General features: G+C 46.7%; 1 protein-coding gene across 3 annotated transcripts in view; it reads left to right on the top strand.

Annotated features, from left to right (window-relative positions):
- Positions 1 to 18228, top strand: part of Mapk14 (mitogen-activated protein kinase 14) — a 60583-nt gene that overhangs the window by 13827 nt on the left and 28528 nt on the right. For all 3 annotated transcript variants that reach the window (XM_031348750.1, XM_031348751.1, XM_031348752.1), the window contains exons 2-3: positions 10059 to 10188; positions 11604 to 11662. In XM_031348750.1, coding sequence (XP_031204610.1) covers positions 10059 to 10188; positions 11604 to 11662 — 189 coding nt within the window. The remainder of the gene's footprint in view (positions 1 to 10058; positions 10189 to 11603; positions 11663 to 18228) is intronic.

The raw sequence follows: 18228 nt of genomic DNA, 5'->3' as shown, positions 1-18228 counted from the left end.
GCTGTCCTGGAGCTCACTCTGTAGACCAGGCTGGCCTCTGCCTCCCAAGTGCTGGGATTAAAGGCATGCGCCACCACCACCTAGCAAGATTCTTTATTTAAAAAAATATTTATGAGGGGGCTGGCGAGATGGCTCAGCGGGTAAGAGCACTGACTGCTCTTCTGAAGGTCCTGAGTTTGGATCCCAGCAACCACATGGTGGCTCACAACCACCCGTAATGAGATCGGAAGCCCTCTTCTGGTGCGTCTGAAGACAGCTGCAGTAAATTACACTGGAGCGAGCGGGGCCCCGAGTGAGCGGGGCCGGAGGGAGTGGGGCCAGCAGAGGTCCTGAGATCAACAGCAGCCACACACGATAGCTCACGGCCATCTGTACAGCTACAGTGTACTCATACACATAAAATAAATAAAAATAAAATCTTAATAAAAAAAAATATTTATGAACTGGAGAGATGGCTCAGCAGTTAAAAACATAGTTTGTCCTTCCAGAGGTTCTAAGTTCAATTCCCAGCAACCACATGGTAGCTCACAACCATCTGTATTGGGATCTGATGCCCTCTTCTAGCATGCTGGTGTATACGCAGCTACAGTACTCATATACATAAAATAAAAAAATTAAAAAAAGATTTATTGTCTTTTATGTGCATTGATGTTTTGTCTGCGTGTATATCTGTGTGAAGGTGTCAGATCTCTGGAACTGAAGTTGTAGACAATTGTGAGCTGCCATGTGGCTTCTGAGAATGGAACACATATCCTCTGGAAGAGCAGCCAGTGCTCTTAACTGCTGAGCCATCGCTCCAGCCCAATAAAAAGATTCTTATGTAGAGAAATACATTGATTTGGGAGTTTTGTTTGTTTGTTTTGGGGTTTTTTTGCCTAAAAGAAATCCAAACCAAAAAACTCAGTAAGTTGGAATATTATTAAGTCATAGTGCTCCTAACACACCTATGAACCCCAGTGTCCTGCCTTAGCAACAGATCATACCGTAGTGTGTGAGCACACGGCTCACCGGGACAGGGCTGTTGCTGAGCATTGGGAGAGCACCTGGCTGCTCACCACCTTCTCACAGTCTTAAAAGTGTATGGAATAGAGCTGGAGAGCAAAGTTAGAGAGCCTCTGTAGTCTGAATAAAGAGTTAAGATGGCCTGTTGAGGCAGAGCCTAGTTCCCTCCCCTCTACTGAGCACTGTACTCGGTGGCTCGGTCTCCCCTGTGTAGAGTGTGCAGGGTGAGTGGCTGCAGAAGGAGCGCTGTAAATGAGGTTGCCCCTCCTGTGGTGCTTTCTCCCTAGGAGCACTGCTCAAGGAGTAGGCATGGCCAACCCGCTGCCCACAGGCTGCTTTGTGGGCCACGTGCATCGGGATAGCTATGACCTCCACCAGCACACACGTAGATGGCATCAGTTCAGAAGGGTGGACACCCCTGATCTAGAGCACAGTTGTTCATCATCTTTGCCTGTTGTGTCTGCTATAGGATGCTTAGCAAGCAGCATCCCTGGACACCACCTACTTGGTGCCAGTAACTTTTTTCTCTAAGACTTGATTGTGACAGTCCAGAATGACTTGGATGTCCTCTGGGGAACAAAATCACCCTTTCTCTTCTTTTTTCAAATATTATTTATTTAATGTATATGAGTACACTGTAGATGTCTTCAGACACACCAGAAGAGGGCATCGGATCCCATTACAGATGGTTGTGAGCTACCATGTGGTTGCTGGGAATTGAACTCAGGACTTCTGGAAGAGCAGTCGGTGCTCTTAACCACTGAGCCATCTCTCCAGCCTAAAATGACCTTTTCTAAAGAGCTTCTAGTGAAGCCTGCACAACAGACCTGTCAGGAGCCCTGGATGGCAGCTCCACAGCTAAGAGAATCCTTGGAAAAAGACCCCAGCCTCAGGCAGGTATAAAGAGACTGTTAGGCTGCAGAGAGACAATGATCAGCACGTAAGTGCGCTCACTGCCTGCTTTTCCAGAGGACCTGAATTTGATTCTCAGGGGCCACATGATGCTCACACCCATTCGTAACTCCAGTTCCAAGGGATGTGACTTCCTCTTTTGACTACTGCATGCACACGGTACACAGGCATACATGTAGGGAAAACACACCTTCACATGAAGAAAATGTAAAAACAATTAGAAGAGACTTGCTGTGGCCCATTTCTTCACTGCAGCTTTCAGGAAGACAGCCAGAGCCAACTTGTTAAATTGCTCCCCAGTTCTTGACCCACAACAATAGGAGATAATAAGTCAGGTTTAAAGCTCCACATTTGGGGATGACTTGTTACCCAGCACGAGGTAATACCCTACGTGCTATCACAAAGTGTCCATAAGGTAGAAAGTTCTGTACCTCGCGAAGTTAGCCCATGGGGACCTCAGTCCTTGTGTTTACCCACAGTTGGGTTTGTAGTACACATTTAGAGTAGAGGTGGAGCCTAGGAACTAATGTTGTGAAAGCTTTTCCATGGTGGTAGCAAGAGCATAGTAACTGCAGTGTAATATGCTTAGTCTGATAGTTTAGGTTTGCTTGAAATGAGTTCATTATGATTACTTAAAGAAATATTTGCTGTTGAGATTTTGAAACAGCAAAATGGAGAAGTGCTTCTAGTAGTGTAATGTAATGAGGCTTTGGAAAATAGCCCCCTTTATAAAAGAAGGCGCAGTAGGAGGGGCATAACACTCAATGCCATATATGCCTGTGTTGAAATGACCTTATGAAACCCCTGATTGGGCTGGAGTGGTAAAATAAGGGCCTTTTACATTTGCCTGAGGCCGGAGGATCCTCTGAAAGCAGCTTACCCTTGTGGCTATTGGCAGAAGGCCTATGCTTACTATCTAGATCTCTGCACAGGCTGCTTCAGTCTTCTCCACATCAGTGGCTTTCGACAGAGGGGACATTTTGTTCCCCTGGAGACCACATTTTTAAAGGTGGGGTGTGGAATCTGGGTGTCAGCGCATGCACTTGTAATCTGAGCCCTGGGGAGGCACAGATGGGCAGATCCTGGGCTTGCTGGCTGCCCAGTCCAGCCTACTTGGTAAGTTCTAGGCCAGGGAGAGAAGAGACCCTTTCTCAAAGTATCTTTTCAATTTAAAAAGAACTAGACAAAATCGTATGGCATAGCCACTTGTTGGATGGATTTTAGAGTCCTTTCCTCTGAGCTTTCAGCTTTCTTTTTAGATGGTTTAAGGGTTTTCCTGGAGCTTCTGCTTTTGGAAATTTGTAATTTAGGCAGAACACATAATTTCTCTTCTTTCTAAATACTGCTTTGATAGGGAGAGGGAACAGCATTTTAGTGCATAGAGCTGGGACATTAGCAGCCTTTGCTGGAGGGTTTTAACCTAGGAGAACCGTGCCTGAGTAATTCCTGCCTGTCTTGTACATGTAAGGTGTATTTTAATGGGAGTGTGTGTTCTCTATGGTAAAAATTAGTATGTTATAAAGAAAGCATGTGATTAGGGAGAAGCAGTGTGATGTTCACTGAAAGTGTTTCGTTATGTGTGCAAACATCTCGTGTGACTGCATCAGTAAGAATATTGCAAAAGGCTGGGCGGTGGTGGCGCACACCTTTAATCCCAGCACTTGGGAGGCGAGGCAGAGGCAGGTGGATTTCTGAGTTCGAGGCCAGCCTGGTCAACAGAGTGAATTCCAAAGATAGCCAGGGCTATACAGAGAAACCCTGTCTCGAAAAACAAAACAAACAAAAAAATTATTGCAAAAGGCAGATTTGAAAATTATTTGGCAAAATGAAAAATGATTGTGATTTAGGAATGTAGGTTCCAGATTTACATATGGTGATTATGTCTGTGTATCATTAGAAGGAAATGTAATTGCTACTAACTAGTAGTTTCATTAAGTTGCAAGCACCACTGGTGGCAGAGCAGCATGAGTCATGTTTCTTACTATACTAATGGCCGCCTAGAGGGGTGAGCTTGTTTAAAAAACAATCGGAGAATGGAAACATACACTGTCCAAAAAGTGTAACAAGTCTAGGATACACTAGACATGTTTCTGTATGAATACAGTATTTCCCTATGATAGGATCATTTTCTGCTTCTGAAGCTTGTTCTTTTGCCCTCAGTACATGAAAGATTGTGGAGTCTTGCTCATTGCTCCATGTGTGAGACCGAGAATGTACTAGAATTTAAAGTCCTGCTGCTGGAATTTCAAGTAGCTTCTGGTTTTCCTGTGACCATGCTGCAACAGATACATACTTCGTGTCTATGTTTTGAGAAGGATTATAGACACGATTATACATACACCACGCACTACTCCAGGCTTCAGAGTGTGTGTGTGTGTGCGCGCATGTGTGTGTGAGAGAAAATCTTTTTTTAAAATTTATTTATTTTAAGATTTATTTATTGCCGGGCGGTGGTGGTGTATGCCTTTAATTCCAGCACTTGGGAAGCAGAGGCAGGTGGATTTCTGAGTTTGAGGCCAGCATGGTCTACAGAGTGAGTTCCAGGACAGCCAGGGCTACACAGAGAAACCCTGCCTCAAAAAACCGAAAAAAAAAAAGATTTATTTATTATTTATATTAGTATGCTGTAGCTGTCTTCAGACTCTCCAGAAGAGAGCTTCAGATCCCATTACAGATGCTTGTGAGCCACCATGTGGTTTTTGAGAATTGAAGTCAGGACCTCTGGAAGAACAAGAAGTCAGGAAAAGAATGAGAGAATGAGAATGAATAAATGAACGATGTGAGTCTTTACAGCTCACACGTGTGGATGTCAGGGGACAACTTGCAGTCCTCCCCTTCCTCTGTGTAGGTCCCAGGGGCTGGATTCTCAGGCCTGGCAGCAGGTACTTTCTGCCCTCTGATTTTTACCTGCTGAACCATTTCACCGGGCCTCAATATATATGTTTTTTTAATCCAGGATTTTGAGAACTGTTTAACTGACTGTGGCTGTTTAATTGGGCACTCCTGGCATCATGTGCGTTTTGTTTTTCCAAGTAGAAAGTAAGTTTTGTGACAATCAGCTACCATAGTTACTGTTTTCTTTTGTATTCATAAAATAAAATAAAATAAAATAACAGGATCGCTCAGTGGTAGGGGCGCTCACCTTTAATCCAAGGATTGAGGCAGGCGGATCTGTGTGTCCAAGGTAAGCTTGGTCTACAGCGTGAATTCCAAGACAGCCAGGGCTACACAGAGAAACCCTGTCCCCAAAAAACAAAACCACAAAAACAAAACAAAGGAAACCCTATAAACCACGAGTGGTGGCATATGTCTCTAATCCCAACACACAGTGACTGGCAGGAAGGCCAGTGTAGAAAATTTGGCAAGACCCTGTCTCAAAATAAAACAAACATTAGTAAAGGGTGTGCAGCTCAGCTTACTGGCCAGTGTCTGTCTGCTGTGTGTCAAACCCTGAGGGAACTGTTAAATGCTAATTAAGGAAACTGGGGTTTGAGCCCTTTGTATTGTGATGGTGAGGGAAACAGACGGTTGTCCATCTTGCCCTCAACATGCCCAGTGAGGGTGGCAATAGGAATCATTAATGTCTGATAATTGAGTTTTACAAAATTAGGGGTTTGCTAAACCTTCCATAAAATCTAGTAACTTAGATTAGATACAGACATTATCTTTGTTTTATATATGAGGTTGATAGAATTTAATTAACTTCCTCAAGAGTATACAGTTATTAAGTAGCAGAGCTAATATTAAAGCCCAGCCCTTGTTTAACTACCTGGTGGGTGGCAAATAAACATATACTAATCATTGTGATTACTGGGGACTGCAGGGTCCCTGTGCGGCATCTGTCCTTCACTGAGTGCCTAGTGAAGTCAGAGGGTGAACCTGCACCTCTTGCTCTGGAGCTGGCTGCAAAGGAGCCTGGGTAGGTGATCATGGGCAGCTGTTCTGCTATTCCAGCTGAGCTGAACCTGTAGGTGTGCTCAGTATCTTCTGGCCCTCCCTGCTCCCCACAGGTTCATCCGAAGGAGAGGACAAAGTTACAAAGGCTGCATGAGGCATGACACTCAGGGTGGAAGTTGAAGAAGCCACATCTTGTAGGGCCAAGGCCATTTCCTCAGTTTCTGACCACACACTGATAAAGGAAGGGCTGTCTTTGGGCTTATGGAGATAAAGGGGGAAAGGCTGAGAGAGTGCTTGCCTCAGGTGGGTAGATACACCTCTGGAGGGGTGACTCTGCCTATTCTTGAAGAATAAAGATGTAGTGGTGGGGTGGGGTGGGGTGGGGTGCGGGTAGGGGGAAGGAACTAGTAGCAACAGGTCCAAGTAGTTTGGGGAACTGAAAGAAGCCAGCACACCCAGAGCAGGCCTGGGGGTTGGGGGACATGGCCATAAACGGGGACTACAGATTGGGTGAGCTCTGGGACCAGGTCAACTCATGAAACTTACAGACCGTGGTAGGAAATGTGCATTTTTATTCTGTATTCCAAGAAAATTCCTTGAATTTAAAATAGCCATTTATTATTTTGAAATTGTGCGTGAGTTAGAAAGATCTGCACACGTGCTATCTCATCCGGCTTAGGGGCAGGCCTCTCCACCTGCTGAGCCAGTGCGGTGCTCACATTTGTGGCTGGAGCAACTGGATTGATTACCTGGTGTAACAGTGACAGGAAGGGACAATTGTGGATGTTGTCACCTTGCCAAGTTCTTCTCCTGGACCACCCGCAGCCCTGCTGCCTAGAAAAGAGATTGCAAAGCTGGGCGGTGGTGGCGCACACCTTTAGTCCCAGCACTTGGCAGGCAGAGGCAGGCAGATTTCTGAGTTCGAGGCCAGCCTGGTCTACAGAGTGAGTTCCAGGACAGCCAGGGCAACACAGAGAAACCCTGTCTCGAAAAACAAAAGAGAGAGAGAGAGAGAGGAGACGGAGATTGATTGATTGATTGATTGATTGATTTCAAGAAAAGATAGGCTTTGGGGGTTTTGTGTTGATAGAGACATTTAACCTGAAATGGCCAGATGTGTAGTTTTCTCATCCCTGCGGCCAAACAGACCAAACACCTGACAGGAGCAAAGGTTTCCATTCTCCATCTCCCAGGGCCCCCTGTGCTTGCGTGGAAGGGGTCTTCGTCAGACGGTTGTGTACATCCTTCTTGGCAGGCAGGAATGGGACAGAGAGATAGGTGCCAACCCAATCGATCTTCTTCCAGCTAAGCTCCGCCTCCAAAGTAAGAACACTCAAGCTTTATCTTTGTTTAGTGTGAGGGGTCTACAGGGTGGTGACGTGTGTGTGTGTGTGTGTGTGTGTGTGTGTGTGTGTGTGTGAGACAGAGGACATTTTCAAGTTCGTTTTCTCCTTTTACCATTTGAGTTCCTGGAATCAAACTCAGGTTGTCAGACTTATAGCCTCATCCACTGAGCTATCTGGTTGGGCCCTCCCACCTCCTAAAATTTTAGGATTTCCTCAAGCTGGACATGATGGCACATCTGTGGTTCCAGTGTTCAGAAGGTAAAAGTGGAAAGATCAGGAGTTTAGGATTATCTTCAGCTATATAGAGTGAGTGTAAGGCCAGCCTGGATTTGCCTAAGGACAGCAAAGTGGTGCCACCATCTGGGAACCAAGTGTTTAACACATGCGCCTGCGGAGGATAGTTCACAGTGCACTGTAACACAGCTGTAGAGGAGGTCATAAGGATGAGAGGATAGAAAGCGGCCCAGGACCCTCCCCTGAAGAACTCTAATATCAGGAGCTTACATAGCAGAAGTACATGATGCAGAGAAGGTCCCAGAAAGCCCCATGTCTGTGGGGGATTGTAGGATTGGCAGGAGGAAGGGGCAGTGGTTGCCATGCCAGATGCTAATCCAGAAAACTGGTCATTTGACTTGCTTCCGAGCCCATTGGTGGCCTTGAGAAGAACAGCCTCTAGCAGGCTAGATTGCAGGAGGAATGGAGCTGAAAACAGCACTGTATATAGAGCTATGCTTCTCAGACTCAGGAACTATGTGAATCTCATTGTCACAATACAGACTCTGCTCTATGGGCCAAGATCCTGCCTTCTCAGGGAGCTCCCAGGCAGTGCCAGCGTCACTGGTCCACAGAGTGCACTTTGAACAGCAGAGGTGTACATTAACAACTCTTGTTTTAGTGCATGAAGGGTTTGAGAATTGGCCTCTCTTCTGTTTCTGATTTTGTAGCTCTGGGATGGTGTCCAGAAGTTTCCTTATTAATCCTCGGGTGAAGCTGACATGAGTGGTTCCCATACCTTGAGAATTTGGAGATTCCTAAGCTTTTTAATTATGAGGGAAATCATCAAAAGGAGTAATGGATATGGGAAGTTTCTAGAGCACATTCTGAGACTAGTGACCTAGTAGAGACATTACTATGTAAATAACTTACTGGTTGAGTGTTTACCTACCATTCACATCCCTGGGTTCAGTTCCCTCTGTGTGTGTGTGTGTGTGTGTGTGTGTGTGTGTCTGTGTCTGTCTGTCGTTCCCCCTCTCTAGTGTGTGAGTCAATAACACGTGACAGGAATGTCGCTGAGAAGATGTGGGATGGCTCCAAGCACTGTCAGTCTTGGGTTTTCATCAGAGGGATGTGTGCCTCAGAGCAAGAGAGACTGGAGAGTGTTGGCTGAGGGCAACTGGGGTGCAGATCCACAAGAAGACATCGAGCTGTATGGATCTCCCTTTGGTAGCTTCTGTTCTCTCAAGGAAAGTGGGAGGAGAGATTGGAGGTTTGAGAGGCTGAAAAGTCACGAGATCTTTCAGAGTAGAAAATGACCCTGTGAGAAGAGTCACTGTTTTAGAGTATGTTTGCAATTATGTTCAGAAGTAAAAACTTAGAAGCTGTCTTGTACATTCTTTTTTTTTTTTTCAGCCATAGTTAGCGTTAGGTAATTAGGTAGTTGCAGTCGCCCAAGGTTAGACTTTATCCAAGGGAAGGGTACAAGGGAGCAGTTGGGAGCTGAGGACAGGAGAGCTGAAGAGACAGTGATGAGGTCAGCAAGCTGAACGGTTGGAGGAGGAATCAGTGCTGGAGAAAGATGGCTGAAGTGTGGCCCTGCGTGAGGTGGAGTTTCCGGACAGATCAGGAAACAGGACGTTTGATATGCCCTCCAGTTGGATGATGTAGTTGCCAAGAATGTTGTCAAAAGTTGGGGGTGGAGGGGAACTTTCTGATGGGACAGACTTTTGGAGGTGATGGAAATTGTAGTCAGTAAATAACTGCAGCAGAGCTGACAGTTTTTCAGGGCTGCTAGCAAGGGCTTTGGACAACAGATGGAAAGTGGTGGTCGTGAAGTGCTGCACTACAGCAAAGTGCCTTTGTGAGAGAGCACCCTCTGATGGCGGCACTGTGTGAGAAATGTCTGTGGTATAGCCTCAGAAAGGAGGCTGGGAAATGCCAAGAGGGTTATCACAAATCAAATTGATGGTTAAAGAGTGAGGATCCATGTAGGTTTGGGGGTGAGTGAGGACGCCTCAGTAGGACAGACTGGTGAGCAAGAGTTCTGCACTTGCCACTGTGTGCTGTACTGGGTCATGTGCATGGCTCATCCCACCTGTGTTTATCAGCGGTCACTGTGTGCATTACTATTGTGAGTGCTTATTCTCCTCGGGCAGTCTCCCCACACCCAAGAACTTCCTACTGTGTGCTTCAATATTCAGCCCTTGGAAGGGCTCATTCTCCTGGAAGCACTGTAATTTCTGGGGCTTTCACTTTGACCAGCGTGTAGTCTCAAGGTGACAGAGGCCTGGGCACAGGGTACATACAAAGATTATCAATGTGTTGGCTACTTGGACAGGCTGCTGCCTGATTTCATGAAGTTTATTAGATCAGGCAACAGCTACAAGCTGAGGAATTGTGTCAGGGACCTTACCTGGGCTTTGGAAAGTCTAAAATGCTTACTGTCTGCGCCTCTCTGGCAAATACACCGCTGATATAGACAGAAGAGGCAGAAAGAAGCATCTCGAATAAATAGGAGCCTTCTCTGGGTGGTGGACAATGAATCCTTATAGTCTTTATCTTGGTTTCTGTGTTCCTTTTTGTGTCTTGCCACAAATTGAATTTGGAAATGAAATAGCCTGGAAAGTATTAAAATCCTATTTGGAGCACTCTTGACGGTGGGTTCTGTTGTTCTCCTTCCATCAGTGCTGCTTTTGATACAAAGACGGGGCATCGTGTGGCAGTGAAGAAGCTGTCGAGGCCGTTTCAGTCCATCATTCACGCCAAAAGGACCTACCGAGAGCTGCGCCTGCTGAAGCACATGAAACACGAGAATGTGAGTCACTCCTTTTCCTGCACACACTGGTGGCTTCGTATTCGGTGCTGCCAGTGACACACATCACTCTGCCAGAGCTGGGGTCATGCTGCATGAGGGCTGCATCTTTGGTGCCGTGGGGCTGTCATGTCCTCGTGAGGAGGATGGAGTGCCTCTTCCCAGGGTTGTAGTTTTACTCCAGGATGTCAAGAAGCATTTATTTTCTATTTGTAGTTAGTTAGTTTCTGTGTATGTTTGCCTGCTGAAGTTTATGCGCACCATGGGGTGCAGTGCCCTTGAGAGCAGAGGATGTCAGATCCCTGGAGCTGGACCCATGGGGTGCAGTGCCCTTGAGAGCAGAGGATGTCAGGTCCCTGGAGCTGGACTCACAGGTGCTCGTGAGCCCCACTGTGGGTGCTGAGAATCAAACCTGCTCTTCACTTAGATATTAGTGTTTGCTGTGTTTTGTCTGTTTTGTTTTTTTCTAGACACATGGTTTCTCTGTGTAGCCCTAGCTGTCCTGGAACTCACTTTGTAGACCAGGCTGGCCTCAAACTCACCATGAGATCCACCTGCCTCTGCATCTCAAGTGTTTGGATTACAGGTGTGAGCCACCACAACTGGCTGTGATTTGTATTTTTTACTTGTTTGTTTGCAACAGGGTCCCAGTATGCAGTCCTGGCTGGGTTACAGCTACTGAGCCACTCTCCTGCCCTGTTGCTTTATATTTTTGAACAAAGCAGGCAGGGGGTACAGGATGAGAAAAGACCCGAATACTTACACTTACTGTAGAAATTATCTCACCTTTCAGTTTATGCAGTGAAGAACGGAGACTTGGGGCTGGAGAGATGTCCCAATGGCTATGAACATTTGCTGCTCTTATAGAGGACCCAAGATTGGTTCTCAGCACCTACATCGGGTGACTCACACCTGCCCCTCTAGCTACACAGGTTCAGGGAAGCCTTTTCATCCAAGGTGTACACACACACACACACACACACACACACACACACGCACGCACGCACATACATATACCACACACACACAGGGCGGGGGAGAAAGACAGACAGAGAAAGAGACACAAAATAAATATTACATAAGGCAGGAATCCTAATTCTTTTTTTCTCTCTGATACACTACTGGCCATTTTAACAAATTCTAAGAAGATAGACAGTTTTTTCATGATATTATGTGATGTGGTAAGCAGGTGTCATGGCACTTGTCTGTAAGCATTTGGGAGGTGGCAGCAGGAAGATCTGGAGTCCGAGTTAGCCGGGGCCATGTGAAATGCCATCTACAAACACCCAGTCCCCAGCCCTCAAGAGCACTGAGCACATGGGTGTGTCTGCCCTGGAGTGGGTTGTGCTTAAAGCACTGCAGGGTACTGTTAGATGGCCGGTGCTTTCCCACTGCTTGATTTTTATGTGTTCTTGCAGGTGATTGGTCTGTTGGACGTGTTTACACCCGCGAGGTCCCTGGAGGAATTCAACGACGTGTGAGTGAATCTTTTGTGTTTGTAGCCTCAGCTAGAGAACGGGATGAGCAGCCCATGGAACTGCTCAGCAGTGTGCAAACCTCAGAAGATCATTCTCCACCTCTTCTGGGTTCTTGGGGGAGGGAGCCATAGAGTGAATATCATGTATGGTGCATTAGGGCACATACTGATGAGTCCTTACAAAAGTTCCACAGACAGGGAATATAGGGAATTTTGATTATAATTTTTTTCCATAAATGCCAGTCCACATAGGTGTTTCCTTCTTTGATCCCTGGTGGTGGGGGAGGTGATACTGAAGCCACGTGCTGGTCCGTAAAGACTCTTCCAGTCTGCTGTCTCCTAGGGAGCAGAGCCTGGAAGTCCCAGGAACCACAGGAGAGGCCAGGAGAAACAAAGCAGGGCAGAGGGCATGCTAACACCCGGACGCGTTAGTGAGAGCACCAGGCTGGGCAGCTAACACACGGATGCATTAGTGAGAGCACCAGGCTGGGCACTGCCAGGGTGTGGGAGCCTACGGTGACTGAGTGACCGAGTGGCCTCGGCTGGGGCTCTTCTTCTCACTGCTCCTGGGTTTGCTCCATTGTTCATGAGTGCTTCGCATGCTGACACACGTGTGATGCAAGACAACAGGTGTCTTGTGCAAATGTAGCCTTCCCACCACCATGGCTTTCCCAGTATGAGGAACACCCATATTGTCAACTTGACAGAATCCAGAATCACCTGATGCTCCTCTGGGCATGCCCGTGGGGGTGGGGGGTTGTCTTGACTGTTAATTGATGAGGGAAGAGCCAGCTAAACTGTGGTTGCGACTATTCCCTAGGCAGGGCATCTGCAACTGTGCAAGAGAGAAAAGCCAGCAGGGCAGGGGCATCTGACTCATCGTGCTCCCTTGCTGGTGCAGTATGGTGAGCTGTGAGCCACCGTACAACTGTCTCCTTGCTGGTGCAGTATGGTGAGCTGTGAGCCACCGTACAACTGTCTCCTTGCTGGTGCAGTATGGTGAGCTGTGAGCCACTGTACAACTGTCTCCCTTAAGTTTTGTCAGGGTGTTTATCAAAAGAAGAAGAAAAGACACTGAGCCCTACCCCATTTAAGAGACACATTGTGCTGCAAGAGGGGAACCTCTTAAGCACAGTTGCACTTTTGGTCTTGTTGGGATTCTCGAATTCCTAAGTGGAAAGGATGTTTATTGTAAAAGATAAACTGTGGGTCATCACTGGTCTTCCCTAACTTCCTGTACTAGTCAGCCACTCTTCTCTACGACATGACCAAAGAAGTTAGCTTATGTAAAGAGAGAAACAGGTTCCTTACCTCCTCCTAGCTTTAAAGGTCCCACATCATAGTCAGAGGAGCCCATGGCTTCTAGGCTTCTGGTAGAAGTGTCAGGTAGCAGTAGTAGAGATTGCTGGTCTAACAAACCACTCATCTCATGGCTAAAAGGTAAAAGAAAGAACTGACCAAGATCCCAGACTGCAAAGCCACACCCTGATGACTTAAGCCTTGCCATGTAGTGAGAATTTGGAATTTTGGTTTCTTCAAGAAAAGCTGTACTTCACAGAAAGAGTGTGAGGGTGTTTTCGTTGTGATCCAGGTGTGGGGTATGGAGCTGCTTCCCAGCAGCTGCCCGCCAGCTGCCTTGTGCTCTAGCAGCTTTCCAGCTGTACATAGTTTCTGCGATTGTGTAAAGTTTGGAATTCTGGAAACTTTTTACAAAGTATATAAATGCTAGAGCCCCAGTGGTAGGTTAGTGGTTGGTTCAGGAGGGTTAGTTGCAGTTTGCTAGTGGTCATGCTCAAGAGAAACAAGAAAAAAGAAATTAGATTCAGGGATCTCTCTCTCCTCTCTCCATCTTTCCCTCTCCCTTCCCCCCTTTCTCTCTCTCTAATTGATGGGGTGAACCCAGGGGTAAAGGGTGGAAAAAGAAGAGCCCACGAAGTAGCAAAGACCAGCTGCTGTGCTGCACGGGGTGTCACTGCTTCTCTAGCGCCCTTGGGAGGAAGCCTTTGACATGGCTGTGGGTTATCGCTCACCAGCCACACTATGCCAGCCTCACTCCTGATGCTCAGTGCAAAACCTGCTTCTCTCCACTCCACTTTGGAATGTATGTCCACACCATTTATCTCCTCTGACAAGCAGATACATTTGCTCTTTTGTGTCATGTTTATAGAAAAGGGAAACAAGTGAATCCAAAGATGGAGGAGGAGAGGCCGCAGCTGCTGAGAACACATGCAGCAGGAGGGGAGGCGGCTCGGCCTGTGTACAGGAACTCAGCCACGTTAGCATGACCTGCAAATGAAAGTTGAGGAAGCAAGTGAAAAGGAAGACTGGCAGTGACTAAGAACAGTGCCAGGCTGTTCCCACAGCCTGTCTCCACAGTAGTACAGAAGCTCCACCACAGGCTGAGCAGACTGTGGAGTCCTGCTGCAGCCTGCCCTTGGGAGAGAGGACCAAATGCTGCTGCAGCCTGCCCTTGGGAGAGAGAACCAAATGCTGCTGCAGTCTTTGTGAATTACTTTGAAAAACATTGGAGTCGGGTCTGAGTGTTAACCTAAAATTTTTAGTGAGGATAGACAAAAACAGAAAAGATGGGTGGACCACAAGTATTGGGTTTTGGTTTTTTTTTGGTTTTTTTTTTTTTTTTTCGAGACAGGGTTTCTCTGTATAGCCCTGGCTGTCCTGGAACTCACTCTGTAGACCAGGCTGGCCTCGAACTCAGAAATCCGCCTGCCTCTGCCTCCCAAGTGCTGGGATTAAAGGCGTGCGCCACCACCGCCCGGCCGGGTTTTGGTTTAATTGAGCATTCTGGAATGAAAAGTGGACCTGTATTTGCTCCTTTGAAAGGGCACTAATGAAGGCTGGTGTCTGCTTGAAGGCTTACATTTTACTGTCTAGGATTAGCCCACCCACTACCAGTGTTTACTCCAGTAAATAAAGTTGTAGTCATTTCAACACATGTGAAGGCTTCTGTTGTCTTTTTACTTCCAGCTACATTTTAACAATTTTTTTAAAGATTTTTTTTTTTTTATATTATATGTACAGGCTGTATACACTGTATGTATATGTGTGTGTGTGTATGTATGTATGTGCTATGTACATACCTGGTGTCTGTGTGAGCCAGAAAAGTGTGTCACATCTTCTGACTAGAGCTATAGGTGGTTGTGAGCCACAGTGTAGGGTCCTGTGCAAGAGCAGCCAGGGCTTCTAACCCCTGAGCGTCCCCTAGTCCCTAGTTTTTGTTTGAGCAGAGCAGCTCTCAAGTGCTGTCTGGTAGGTACTGTGCCTTAAGTATTGAGTACCTACCCTAAGTACCCTAAGTGCAAGTCAGTTAACGTGCTGCCTGTGAGGACAGTGGTGAGCCTGAGCTAACGGGAGGGAGTGTTCATTGCTGACTGTGGTGTTGATACCAGTCATAGTTAGCACTGTTCCCGAGCAGAGCTCACTTCTGTGTTCTCTACGTAGTAAATGTCTCCACACAGATAACAATGATGTGCATGCAGTGTTGCTATTGAGCCTTGAAACCATTTGTGTTCACTGAGAAAAAACTGGTGAGCAAACAACATATACTGAGGATTAGAGACTAAGGCTGCCGGATGCATAGCAGGCTCCAGTTCTGAGTCTGCATTTCCCATGCCACCTAGCAAAGCTGCAGTTGCCTCTCGGTGTGCAGCTGGCTTTTCATTGTGCCTTTCTGAGTTTGTGCATTTATGTTTCAGTTAGCACTTTTCCTTTCATCAGATGGTTCACATTTTTGCTTCATCTGTAAGACCACATGTACCTTCAAGAAAGGAGCAGTAGACTGTTTTGTTTGCAAGCAACGTGTAGTCATGGAGATGGCTTGGGAAGTGAGCCATCTAATTCTGACCGTTACTGTGGTTGGGCAGGTTGCACATTTTACAGAGACACAAATGGGAGATCATTTGAGCACTTCTCTTTGTTCTTTGCTATTGCCTGTACTACTCAGTGTATAGATGTCATTGTTATGTATCCTGGATATTCACAAATGCAGGAAGTCTCAATAGACTGTACTACAGTCAAGTCTAGAAAGAGGAGCAGCCCCGCCTTTTGTTTGGGTTTTTGAGACAGTGTTTCTCTGTGTTGGGGTTTTTGAGACAGTGTTTCTCTGTGTTTGGGAGGCCTAGCATGGTCTTGCCCTGTGCACTCCCTGACCTTGTGTGACCCACTTTCCACTTGTGTCTCTCTGTCTTTGTATTCTTCCTAATACAGACAAGCAGCCATCCCCCCAGCAAAGCGTCTGGCTGCTCTCCTCACAGCCTGGCCTCTCCACGCTTGCTGCTTGCTTCCCTTCGCTCCCATACAAGGGTCTCCAGATGAGCACTTGTTCCCCTCCTGTGCCCTGGCTGAGCTGTGGTCCCCAGGCTCTGGCTGAGCCTTACTCTGCCTGGTCCTTTGCAGATACTATCACCGTATCTTTCTGTCTTTCCTCCCTCGCCTTGTAACCTCTGTTAGAGTAGGTGCTCTCCTTTTACTCCTGACTGCTGGTGCTTAGAGCAGTAGCAGGCCTACCTGCAGGTATTATTTCTAGAATTGAGTACAAGCACTTATCAGTCTACCCTACAATTTCTAGGACAGCCGGGGTTACATAGAGACCCTGTCTTTAAAACACAGAACAATCAGAAGACATGGCTCACTCAAGTGGCTGGAACTGTCAAACGTGCAAATGGTCTGTGTTATTAGCTGGGTTGGTAGCAGCATCTCAGATTTACAGAGGACTTGAATGTCAGTGTTGTCAACTGACACAGCACTGTGATGTAGACTTAGTTAGCATCTCAGGTTGTCAGATGAGGGAACAGATGGAAACCTTTATTATACATGAATGTGAACAAAACTTCTGCCTTCTGGGTACTCTGGTTCCGTTTCTTGTTACATCCAAGGTCATACCTACACGGCTGTGTTCTTTCATATTCAAAGCCCAGTGTGCAGCTAAGAGCCAGTAAGGAAGTAGCCAGTGAGGTCAAAGGTCACTGGGGCAGAGTAAGGGGCTTGAAGGATTGTCTCGCCTTGAATGAGGGAGAAGTGTGATCATTGCTGGGTTCTGTCACCTCCTGCCGCTGTTTTAAGCCCTGTTTGAATCTGGAGGACATGCTCTGCCTTTTCCTAATTGCTTCTGGATGGAGCCCGTAAGGATAGTGGCCGAGATGCCAGGCCGTGAGGAAGGTTTGCTTTGCTTTTGAATGTTCTTTGTATTGCACTTATAAAAATCCTGGGATGGTGGGAATCTTGACAATTGGTTGTCACCCAAGCATGACTCTGGAACAGGGCGATTTGGAGCCCTGAAAGTCGTGAATCCTGAGTCCCACTTAGTGCTGATTGAGAGACAAGTCATTTGTCTCCCTGGGGACTTAAATTTAGAGGATACCACATCCCAAGTGAGAAGCAAAACTGGAATCCACTTGTGAAGTTGTCGTTTTGGTGTTCGGCTTACAATATAATCTCAGTTAATCTTTCAAAGATGAGGTGTTGGATAGGTTTCCCATTGCAGTGCACTCCAGCCTTCCCTAATTTATTTTAGGAATTTACTGTTTAGTCCAGTGATAATATCAAGCATGTCTTCTCAAATGCTATTAGGAAACTCGCCAGAATCAGATACTGTGGAGACACGTGGCTCTCTGCTGGTGCCCCTTTCAGATTATCCATTCTGCTTTTATGGTCCTGGGGTAGAACCAGGCTGCTTTTGAGTGAGTTCATCTGCGCTTTTGCTTGCGTTTGCACTTCCGTATCCTGCTGGTTTAAGAAGTAGCTTGCCTCCCTAAGCAGTAGCCGTGGTGCGTGCTCCTGTCTTAGCTTGTATGATTTGCTTGGGAACTCCTTCTATATGTGAGCTGAAATTTGATACTTGATGGCAATAGATTGATCTTGGACCTTGTAGAAACTGCATGGAATGATTAGCTGAAAGAACTCAACCATAAATAGTGCTTTCGGATGACTAGTAGCCCAGGCACGCTGTGTTGTTTATTTCTGAGTAAGTGACTAATTGTACTTACACGGTGGTTTCACATCTCATCCTCCTCTTGAAAATGTTTGTGATAAAATGGATCAGAAGTACTGGATCCACATCTCCTAGCTCATCAGAAACAATTGTGTGTGATAGAAAGGGGACTAGGAGTTACACACAGGAGCTGTGTAGTCTAACCATTTGCTGTGCCTGTATGTTTGTGATGGTCACAGATGCATGTGCACTGTGGCATGGAGGTCAGAGGACAACTTTGGGGAGTTGGGTCCTAGGGATTGAGCTCAGGCTTTTACGGTGAGTGTTACCACCCACTGATTGAGCATTCTTACATTTGTCAAATTATATGCCAGTTTGAAGCTAAAAATACGCAGTTCCTGAAGCAGGTGTTTGGTTGGATGCCTCTGAGCCTAGCACTCAAGAGGGTGAGGCAAAAGAATGTCAAGGGCTGTCCAGGTAAATAGTGAGACCCCGTCTCACTAGCTCCAGGAGTGGGGGGACCTCAGCAGCAAGAGTGTCTGCCTCAGATGCACAGGCCCTGTTCCTCAACTGTAAGAGTGACTGCCTCAGATGCACAGGCCCTGTTCCTCAGCAGTAA

This window comes from Mastomys coucha, unplaced genomic scaffold, assembly GCF_008632895.1.
Source record: "Mastomys coucha isolate ucsf_1 unplaced genomic scaffold, UCSF_Mcou_1 pScaffold3, whole genome shotgun sequence".
NCBI classification, from domain to species: Eukaryota; Metazoa; Chordata; class Mammalia; order Rodentia; family Muridae; genus Mastomys; species Mastomys coucha.
The sequence above is the reverse complement of the archived record's forward strand: the minus strand, read 5'-3'. Positions and strand labels throughout refer to the sequence as shown.